General features: G+C 47.1%; 1 protein-coding gene across 1 annotated transcript in view; it reads left to right on the top strand.

Annotated features, from left to right (window-relative positions):
* The window catches only part of Ceacam20 (carcinoembryonic antigen related cell adhesion molecule 20), a 17,537-nt gene that overhangs the window by 1,092 nt on the left and 5,479 nt on the right, over nt 1-10,966 (top strand). Inside the window, exons 2-8 of the mRNA XM_008851994.2 lie at nt 3,930-4,019; nt 4,141-4,230; nt 4,993-5,271; nt 5,800-6,078; nt 8,647-8,758; nt 8,964-9,049; nt 10,401-10,474. Coding sequence (XP_008850216.1) covers nt 3,930-4,019; nt 4,141-4,230; nt 4,993-5,271; nt 5,800-6,078; nt 8,647-8,758; nt 8,964-9,049; nt 10,401-10,474 — 1,010 coding nt within the window. The remainder of the gene's footprint in view (nt 1-3,929; nt 4,020-4,140; nt 4,231-4,992; nt 5,272-5,799; nt 6,079-8,646; nt 8,759-8,963; nt 9,050-10,400; nt 10,475-10,966) is intronic.

Below are 10,966 nucleotides of genomic sequence, written 5' to 3'. Positions count from 1 at the left end.
TACATAGTGAATTCCAGAGAGATTCTGTCTCAAAAAATAATGTGTGTGTGTGTGTGTGTGTGTGTGTGTGTGTGTGTGTGTGTTTACAAAAAGAGACAGAGGAACAGAGACAGAGCTCAGCTGGGTGTGGTGGCACATGTCTTTAATCTCAGCACTTAGGAGGTTGAGGCAGGAGGATCTCTTTGAGTTCCAGGGTCAGCCAGGGCTATGTAGAAGATTTTGATAAGAAAAGCATTTGAAGGGGAAGAACTGATTTTGTGATGGGTCCCCCACAGAGATAAATGCTCAGCTCAGCCTTGCTGTGTGACCCTGAGGCCCGAACCTCTCTCTCTGGACCAGATCTTCCTGGCTGACTGGAAGGCTGGATGGACCCTGGGTCCTCCAGAGAGACCGAGTTATGTGCTGTGCCCAGTTTTCTGTAAAGTTTGCCTCCTGCCAGTGGGGACAGAAGTCAGGTCCTTAGGAGAAGCAAGCAGGAGGAAGGGCTGGATGAAGGATTTCCACGGTAGGCTTCTTCCCTACACACATCTGGTGACAAGGTCCACCTTTGATGCACTGACTCACCTGACTTTCTTCATCCTTATGAAACTCATGTGAGGCTGGAATGGTTAATATTCTTGTTTGATAAGTGGGGAAACAGATTCAGAGAGAGAGAGAGAGAGAGAGAGAGAGAGAGAGAGAGAGAGAGAGCATTGCTTGGCCAAATAGTTGACAGAGCTGGAATTGAAACCCTCTGGGCCTGTGGGGATAACCTTTAACTGCACTGGAAGCAGAGAGACAGGCATGGGAAGAGCCAGCACTATCATTGTAACTAAACGTTAATTAGGGATTATTATTTTGTGTCTGTGGTGATGGGACCCAACCCTAGGGCATTGTGCATACTAAGCAAGCACTCTACTACTGAGCCACACCCCCAGCTCCTCACTGGGGGATTCTAGGCAGGTGCTCTACCACTGAGCCACATACCCAGCTCCTCACTGGGGGATCATAGGCAGGTGTTCTAACACCCAGCCACACCCCCTTGCTTGGAGGTTCTAGGCTGGTGCTCCTCCACTGAGCCACACCCTCAGCCCTGCTGTTTTTGATACATGATCTTTCTATATAACCCAGCAGACCCTGAACTCATGATCCTCCTGGCTCAGCCTCCAGCGTGCTCAGATTATAAGAGTACCCTGTCATACTTAGCCCACTATTAACCATTTTAAGTTTGTCACATCTGGTCTCTCACCCATACTTCACAACAACCCCATGAACTAAGTTCTATTAAGTGCCCCCCTCCCCCCATTCTCTAGTTGAAACTGAGGCTCACAGAGAGGAAGCCCTAACCCATGATAATGGGGTGAGTGCGGAGTCCGAGTTTGCTCCTAAGCATCCTGGAGCCTGTGTCCTCCACCATGGGATGGAACAGAGCTTGTGCCTGAGTGGGGTCTTTTGTGAGTGGAGAGGGACGTGGTGGCAGCCTCTATTAATTGGGCTCAGAGGGAGATGAGGGATGTCAAGGTTACTGTACATGATCACCTCCTCCCAGGCCCAGTGTCTCTTCCAGGCCCCAGGATCACACGGAGAACAAGGAACTTCTGAAGCCTGTTCTCTCTTCTCCTGTTGGAAGGAAATACCCAAAGGGCAAGTATGAGAAAGTATCAAAGGTTCATTTCTGGGGCCGGGGAGATGACTCAGTGAGTAAAGAGCTTCTATTCCCAGCACTGATGCAAAAAAGCCAGGCATGGTAGTACATATTTGTAATCTCAGTAATGATGAGGTAGAGACAGGAGGATCCTAGGCTTGCTGGCCAGTCAGTCCAGCCTAATTGGTGAGTCCCAGGTTCCAGAGAGAGACCCTGCGTTACAAAGTACAAAGTAGACCACTCCTGAGGAATGATGCTTCAGGCTGACCTCCACATGTACATACAATACACATAGGCACTTGCACCTGTGTGCGCATGCACACACACACACACACACACACACACACACACACACACCTCACTTCTCCAAGGATGAGTCAAAGTTTCTCTCTTATGAGGGCCTGGCTCTGTGCCCATCCCTGATTGGCAGGAGAAATTACAAGGTATTGACAGCTCAGTCTTCAAGGAACTGAAAGGTTAGTGTCTTAGTTAGCTTTCTATTGCTGTGATAAAAACACTGACCAAAATCAACTTGCGGACGAAAGGGTTTATTTTTTCTTACAACTCCTGGGTCACAGTTCATCACTGAGGGAGCCCAAGGTAGGAACTCAGGGCAGGAACCTGGAGGCAGGAGCTGAAGCACAGGCCTTGGAGGCATGCTGCTTACTGGCTTGTTCCCTTGGCCCATGCTCGGTCTCCTTTCTTAAACAACACAGGACTACCTGTCTGTCCAGGAATAGCACTGCCCATAGCGGGCTGGGCCCTCAAACATCACTCAACTACAAGAAAATGCCCCACAGATGTTTCCACTATGCCACTCCAGTAGAAGCAATTCTCCAATTGAGGGTCCCACTCCCAATTGACAGTTAAAGCTATTGAAGTTGACAACCAAAGCTATTTAGCACAGCTAATTTCAAGTTCAGTGCCTGCCACTCCACATAAATGCGTGTGTGTGCTTCTGTGTGTACACACACGTGTGCAACTGGGGAGCAAACCTGTAGCTTCATACATGATGGGGAATTGTTATACTGCTGAGTCACACCCACAGTTCCTCATTACTGGATTCTAGGCAAGTCTTTACCACTTATCCATGCCCCCAGCCCTTCACTGGGGGATTCTAGGCAGGTGCTGTACAACTTAGCTACATCTCCAGCCCCTAGATGGTCTTGGCATGTGGGCACCTGTTGTCCAATATGTGTCATAAAGAGAAGCTCATGTATCTCTGGTAGACAGGATGATAGAAGAGAACACAGTGATAGGATCCAGTTACAGCTTGCTAATATGTATGGTCACACCTACCACCAGTGAGGAATGCCAAAGATGTTATGTCTGTCTTCCTGCTGGGGAATTGAGGCTCAGAGAGTGAGTAGTGAGTGAGTGAGTGAGTAGGACAATTGTCGTTGTTACTCTTAATTGCTGTGATAAAAAAAAATCTAAAAGCCGGGCATGGTGGTGCACGCCTTTAATCCCAGCACTCGGGAGGCAGAGGCAGGCAGATCTCTATGAGTTCGAGGCCAGCCTGGTCTACATAGTGAGTTCCAGGACAGCTGGGGCTACAGGGAGATCCTGTATAAAAAAAACCAAAAAAAAAAAAAAAATCCAAAAACAACTCAAGGGAGAAAGAGTTTTTTCCAGTTCACAGTTCAAGGCACAGCCTATCATGGTGCAGAAGTCAAGACAGCGGGAGCCTGAAGCCGCTGGTCACATCATATCCACAATCAGGAGGCAGAGAATGATGCATGCTGGTGCTCAGCTCACTTTCTCCTTTCATTCAGTCCAGGGTCCTATCTGGGGAATGGTGCCACCAGCTGTGGATGGGTCTTCTTCCCACCTCAATTAACCTAATCAAGATAATCCCCCACAGGCATTTGCAGAGGCCCACATTGCAGGTGGTTTTATATCTCATAAAAGTGATAACTGAAATTAACCATCAGCATAAAGGTCTGGGGATGAAACAGCCATTGTCTGATCTCAGATCTTCCTCCACTGCTCCTCCTCCTGTTCTTCCTGCTCCTGCTCCTGCTCCTCCTCCTCCTCTTCCTCCTCCTCCTCTTCCTCCTCCTCATGTTCCTCCTTTTCTTCATCCTTCTCCCTTTTTCTCCTTTTTTTTAAATTGTTGTTTTGAGACAGGGACTTGTTATGTATGGCAGACCAGTTTCAAATCTGTGATCCTCCTACCTCTGCCTTCTCAGTTCCAGGATTACAGGCATATACCACTGTGTATGTCCTCCAGTTCTGAAGGTCATAACCAGCCATCCCATTCCACCTCTCCCTTTCTGAATCCCTCCTCTCTCCGTACTTCCAGCCTCACTTCTGACCACATGGAACCTTCCAGCTGCAGCCCAGTCCACCCAACCTACCAGCCTGTCATTTTACCTCACCCAAAGGGAGACAGGTATGCAGTTCTAGGATTACAGGCATATATCACTGTGTATGTCCTCCAGTTCTGAAGGCCATAACCAGCGGTTCCATTCCACCTCTCCCTTTCTGAATCCCTCCTCTCTCCGTACTTCCAGCCTCACTTCTGACCACATGGAACCTTCCAGCTGCAGCCCAGTCCACCCAACCTACCAGCGTGTCATTTTACCTCACCCAAAAAGAGACAGGTATGCAGTCCCAGGATTACAGGCATATACCCAGTCCACCCAACCTACCAGCCTGTCATTTTACCTCACCCAAAGGGAGACAGGTATGTTATTAGGGACCCTCCTCTCAGATACCCCAGACTCCTGGCAAAGTTAGCTGGTCTTTACACACATTTCCTTACCTGGGTTTCATGATTATTCTGGTTTTTTTTCTTTTGCTATGATTAAACACTCTGACCAAAAGCAACTTAGGGGAGGCAGGGGGTTATTTATCTTGCATTTCCAGGTCACATTGTCCTTATTGTGTCCCAGACCATCTGCTTTGCATACACGTTCACATTCAATGGGGGATGGAGAGTAGAAAGAAGTTACAAGAATTCACACCTAAGCACTAGAGAGATGGCTCAGTGGTTAAGAGCGCTTGCTGCTCTGCAGAGTATCTGAGTTTAGTTCCAAGATCCCAGCAGGTGGCTAAAAACCATCTGTAACTCCCAGCTCCAAGGGCATACCTTCTGATGGCCTCTGTAGGCTTGACATATATGTATATAAATAGCACATACCCCTTCCCCATACATTAAATAAAGTATTTTTCTTAAAAAAGCAAGTTCACAACTAGACCAAGCACTGGGTTCGCTGTTGGAGTCAGGCATTCCAGTTCTGAACTCAACCCAGCTCCAGAATGTCTTTCTGGCCATCCCAACCCTTTCCCACCCCACTGGATCTCTTGCTCTTCCTTAGTGTGTGTCTGTCTCTGTTGGCATTTCTCACTTTCACCCTCTGCAGCATCACTAGCCAAGCCCACCCTTTCGGTCAACCCAGACACTGTCACAGAGCAGAAGGATATGGCAACCTTCTACTGTGACACCGCGGTTGAGAACGCCACCATCCGCTGGATCTCCAACAACCTCTACCTTGTGTTGAATGAGCGCATGCAGCTGTCCAAAGATCACAAGACCCTCAGGATCCTCATAGTCCAGCGGGAGGATTTTGGAACGTACCAGTGTGAAGTTCAGCTTGGTCTTGAAGCAAAGAGCAGTAACGAAGTCACACTGTGTGTGAACTGTGAGTCTCTTCCAGTCCCCGCCACCCCTTGCTGAAACGCACTTCCTTGGTGCCGCGTTCAGTCTTACAGGTTTAAATTCCACCCGAAAAAAAGACCAAGTGCTGTGAGTACAGTTCAGGAGCAGAAGTCGTCCTCTAACATGCACCGAAGACCCGGATTTGATCCCAGGAACAGCCCTATCTGCCAGAAAGCAAATTCAACACATAACTGGCAATCATGTTTGGATTTTACTAGAAACATCCAATGTAGTAGATTTAATACTGGGTTCCAAAAACTCAGTAGCTCCATCAGAATCCCTACCTCCCTCAGAATCCCTACTTCTGTTAGAATCCCCCCACCCCATCAGAACCCCTGTACTCCCATCAGAATCCCCATCTCCATCAGAATTCCTACCTCCATCAGAATCCTGTACCTCCTTTGCAATTATGCGTGTGTGTGTGTGTGTGTGTAACTATTCATAATATTTTCCCCATAAGTGATCTGGTGCTGATTCTATAATCACTGCCACGCTTGTCCTGCCCTCTCAGATGGTCCTGACCCTGTGGCAATCAAGTTGGACTCTGGTGTAGCCAGTGGGGATGTGGTTGAGTTGATGGAGGGCAGCAATGTGACATTTCAGGTGGAAACACGGTCTCAACCGGCTCCTTCCTACACCTGGTATCTTCCCACTGACTCCATCTACCCCACCACGGAAACATTCACCATCAATGCTGTGTCCAGGGAACATGAGGGCATGTACAGATGTCTGGTGGTCAACAATGTCACCCAGCTGTCCCAGCTGGGTGTTGTCCAAGTCCGAGTGCTTGGTGAGTCTCCTTTCCCGGTTTTTCTTTGGTTCCTCTGAGAGTCAGAGGATGAGGTGTGTCACAAGGGGTCCAAGAGTTAATCTGGGTATTTGGACACTCTGTGATTTCCTGGCAGGTCTTTGTGATGTTCTAGAGAAAGGACTAGTGATAGTTGTCATATTCCCAAGTGGTGGGAATTGGATTCTGAACAGAGTTAAGCTGCCAAGCCACATACGTACTTCTGAGTTTGAGGAGGAACCAGGAAGGAGGACTTCCCATTTGGCTGATGGCAAAGCAGGCTTCTTAACCTCAAGGAAGGACCCTGCTGCAGCTTGGAATATCCTCAAGACTTTGTTGGCTGTCCAAGGGTGCCCACGATTTGATTCTCTGAAAAATAAGTATATGCCCAGCATACTCTGACACATGCAACAGACACAACCTACATGCAACATAGGTACATAAAACAATACCGCAGGCACACAATACACTCATACAAGATACCAAAAATAGAGCACACACGTAATAGATACATGACCTCAACACAACATACATAGCACCTCAAAGACACATAACACATATATACATTATAAACAGGTACAAAACATACATACCCAATAAACTCACACATATTTATGACACATATATAATACATGGCACACAAGACACAGATACACATATATTATATGTAACATGTATGTAACAAATAATGCCGTAGCTCATGACACACATAAAACATACAGTGTGCACACAACAGACACACAACACACTTACACATCACAGATACTCAATATCCATCCCAAATCATAACCACTCAATATCACAGACACTTGTGACACACAACATAGAAAGCACCATGTAACACCTATTCAACACTCCACGCAAACAAGCTGATACAAAAGGTACATGCAAGTCTAACTTGGTGGTGCTACAATCCCAGATATTTGGGGAGCTGAGGCAGGAGGATTGTTCAAGGCTAGACTTGAGACGGCTCAGCAGGTAAAGCATTTCCTGGTCAAGCTTGATGACCTGAATTTGATCCCCAGAGCCTATGTAATCTTGGAAAGAGAGAACCAATTCCACAAAGTGGTCCTCTACCCTCCACTGTGGCACAAAAATGTCTCTTTCCAGTCATGATGGCACATGCCTTTTGTCCCAGCACCTGGGAGACAGAGGCAGGTGGATCTCTATGAGTTCCAGGTCAGTTGGGACTACAGGGAGACTCTGTCTCAAAAAGACCAAAAAAAAAAAAAAAAAGTCTCCCACATATCTTACACACAAACATACACAACAGGAATAAATGAATAAATAAATTAAATTCAAGACTTTCTTGGGCTATAGAGCAAGATCAAAGCTACCATGGGGAACTTAGTAAGGCCCTGTCTCAAGACAAAAAGTAAAAAGAAGGCCAGTGTTAACCGCTGAGCCATCTCTCCAGCCCCCTTATTTATTTATTTTTATTTTATGTGTATGAGTATTTGGCCTGCATTTAAATAAGTGCACCTATGTTGTGCAGTGCCTGTGGAGGTCAGAAGAGGCCATCAGATCCCCTGGAATTGGAGATAAGGACATTGTTAGCTACCATGTGGGTGCTTGGAACTGAACCCAGGTTTTCTGCAAGAGCAACCTGTTCTCTTAACTGTTGAGCCATCTCCACAGCCCCCACCATGACTTTTGTGATGGTTAGCATTCATTTTCAGTTTGATGAGACCTGGAATCATGATATAGACAAGGCACGTCTGTGAGGGATTGTTTATCCGCTGGGCATGCCTATGAGAGATTCCCTGGACTGAGATCCAAAAGGTTAACTGAGCCCAAGCATCCATCACTCTCTGCTTCCTGGTCGTGGGTGTGCTGCGACTGGTTGTTTCAAGCTTTGCAAATGTTGATTCGTCTTCAACAACCTTAACAAGAGGTACAAATATTTTTAGATAAGTATTCAGAGTCCCAGTAAGGTTAATAAGCACTGGAGCCAGGATTTGAACCTTGGTAAACAGTGATACCTCGTTTTCCTCTTAAGCTCTCAAAACAGAGGCTGGGGAGATAGCTCGGTTAGTGAAGTGCTTGCTTTACAGGCGCAAGGACTGAGTGTGCTGGCTTGTTCTTGGAATCTCAGTGCTGAGGCAGAGACAAACGGACCTCTGAGGCTCACCAGCTGGCCCACCTTGCCTATTTAAGTCCTTAGTGTCCTTCCAGGACACTGAGATCCGACACCCTCTTCTGATCTCTGTGGGCACTGCATAGCACGGGAGCACTTCCGTACATGCAGGCAATACACTCATACACATAAATAAAAATAATAAATAAATTATTAAAGAAATAAATATGTTAAGCACATATTTATTTACTGATCACTTCTTAAGGGTCCAAACACTGTACAGATATATCGAATGTGGCATGCATTTAATATGAATACATATATGCTCTTTAGAAATGATGCCATCCATACCACACATGTCAGTGTCTCAACGACTAAGTTGCTAATAAAACTCCAGTAATGAATAGTGATTAACCTCAGAATGGGGCTGGAGACAGGGAAGAAGGTGTGTCAAGCTTGACTCTTGATTTTTTTTTCCCTTTCTCTTGGCCCAGATCCCCAGTCATCTTCCCTTTCTTCGGGAGTCATAGCGGGCATCGTCATTGTGATCGTGATGGCCATGGCTGTGGTGGCTGGCCTGGGCTGCTTCCTCTACCGGAGGAGACGGTAATAAGGGAAGGAACGCGGGTGCGGCCAGCAGGGGGCGCGGAAGGGGGAGGTTGCTGACCGTGGTGCTGAACCGTGTCCAAAGCACCCAAAGAATTCGACAGATTGGGGTTTATTGCCCCAAAGTGTGCATGGAATATGGACTGCACCCATGGACATAGGCGAGAGCCCACCTTACAAGATTATGAAGGATTTGGGGTTTCAGGACCCGGAGGAGATCAGCAAATGATGTCATGCCTGAGGCCACACAACCCACTTCTATGAATGAGTGCCGTCGAGATCCCAGACCCAGTAAGTGACTCACTCTACAGCTGATACTCTGTCTTCCTGAGACTCATTGTCTCCATCCTAATTCATTCATATTCTCTCTCTCTCTCTCTCTCTCTCTCTCTCTCTCTCTTTCTCTTTCTTCTCTCTCAGGATTGGAATCCAAGGACTGTGCATGCTAAGCAAATGCTGTATCCCTAGACTACACCCCAGCTCCTCACTGGGGGATTCTAGGCAGGAGCTCTACCACTGAGCCACACCCCAGCCCCTCACTGGGGGATTCTAGGCAGGTGCTCTCCCACTGAGCCACACCCCAGCCCCTCATTGGGGGTTTTTAAGCAAGTCTTTACCCTTGAACATGTCTCTAATCCATTTCTTTTTATTCTTATTTTTTTAATTTTGGAGACAAGGTCTCACTATGTAGCTCTGGCTGGACTGGAACTCACTATGTAGATCAGGCTGGCCTCAGAGAGATTCACCTCTGCCTCCTCAGTACTGGTATTAAAGTCATGTGCCACCACATTTGGCCCCAGCCAACTCTTTTTTAAAAAAATTATGTATATGCGTGTTAGTATATGCATGTAAGTGCAGGTGCCCATGGAGGTCAGAGGCATTGGATCCTCCAAGATCTGGAGTTTCAGGCAGGTGTAAGCCACCTGACATAGTTTCTGTGAATTAAACTCCGAGTCCTTTGGAAGGATAATACATGCTCTTAACTACTTACCCATCTCTACAGCATGCCCCCCCAGCCCATTCTCAATCCTTTTCAACACAGTGCTTCAGGTACTCTCCACTGATGGATGCGAATCAATGAAAAGTGAATGGAACCATCTCAGAATCTAGGGTTCTGAAAGGAAAACCTCACAATCCAGAGGCTTGCTAGAAATTGGATATTCCCTAGACTAGATTCCCAGCTCTTTTCTTTCCTTCCTTCCTTTCTTCCTTCTTCCTTCCTTCCTTCTTCCCTTCCTTCCTTCTTTCCTTCCTTCCTTCTTCCCTTCCTTTCTTCCTTCCTTCCTTTCTCTTCCTTCCCTTCTGTTTTTTTTTGGGGGGGGGGAGAGGGACTGGGATTAGACCTAGGCCCTTGTACATGCTATGCAAGAGCTCCATCACTGAGCCACCTCCTTGTCCTTTTTAAAATTATTTTATAATGTTTCCCAGGCTGGCCTTGAACTCTCTCCTGCCTCATCAGAAATGAAGGCCAGGATTCCTCTCCTCCTCCGTATCACTAAGCACTCTGATCTAACCAGAACTTGATTTTCAGGACATTCTGAGGTTAATCCCATCTGATATATGAAGGGACAGGAGAGTCCTAGGGAGGAGGGAAAGTTCTGGGAAAACAGTGCCTACTCCCTATGTATCATTCTAACTGCAGATCTGGGCTATGACAACCCAAGGCCTGTGTATGACAATGTTCCAGAACCCCAAAGATGGATCAGAGACACAAAGGTGGGTGTGCTCCAGGAAGACTGTTCCAGCTCCCTGACTTTCTGTCTGGTAATTCCCTGGTTCATCAGGGTGGATCCCATCATACCTCCTAAGATGAGTGACTGCCACAGTCTATGTCTCTGTCTCTCTCTCCCTCTCCATCTCGATTTTTCTGTATAATTTGTGTGTATACATGTGTGGGAGTGTGGGGGTGTGTGGGTGTGGTGTACATGTTCATGTGTGAAAGTGTGGGGTACCAGAGGCCAGAGGTTGACAATTCTTCCTCTATCACTTTTCATCTTAATTTTTTGAGACTGCATCTCTCACTGCACCTGAAGTGCACCAATAGACTGGCTGGCAGGCAAACCCCAGGGATTCTCCTGTCTCTGGCCCTCTAGTGCTGGAGTTGCAGGCACAAGCTTCCATACCCCGAGGATACTGGGCCCTGAGGATCTGAACACAGACTTTCATGCTTGTTCAGCAAGCGCTTTACCCACTGAGCCATCTTCCCCG

This window comes from Nannospalax galili, unplaced genomic scaffold, assembly GCF_000622305.1.
Source record: "Nannospalax galili isolate Female #2095 unplaced genomic scaffold, S.galili_v1.0 scaffold385, whole genome shotgun sequence".
NCBI classification, from domain to species: domain Eukaryota; kingdom Metazoa; phylum Chordata; class Mammalia; order Rodentia; family Spalacidae; genus Nannospalax; species Nannospalax galili.
The sequence above is the reverse complement of the archived record's forward strand: the minus strand, read 5'-3'. Positions and strand labels throughout refer to the sequence as shown.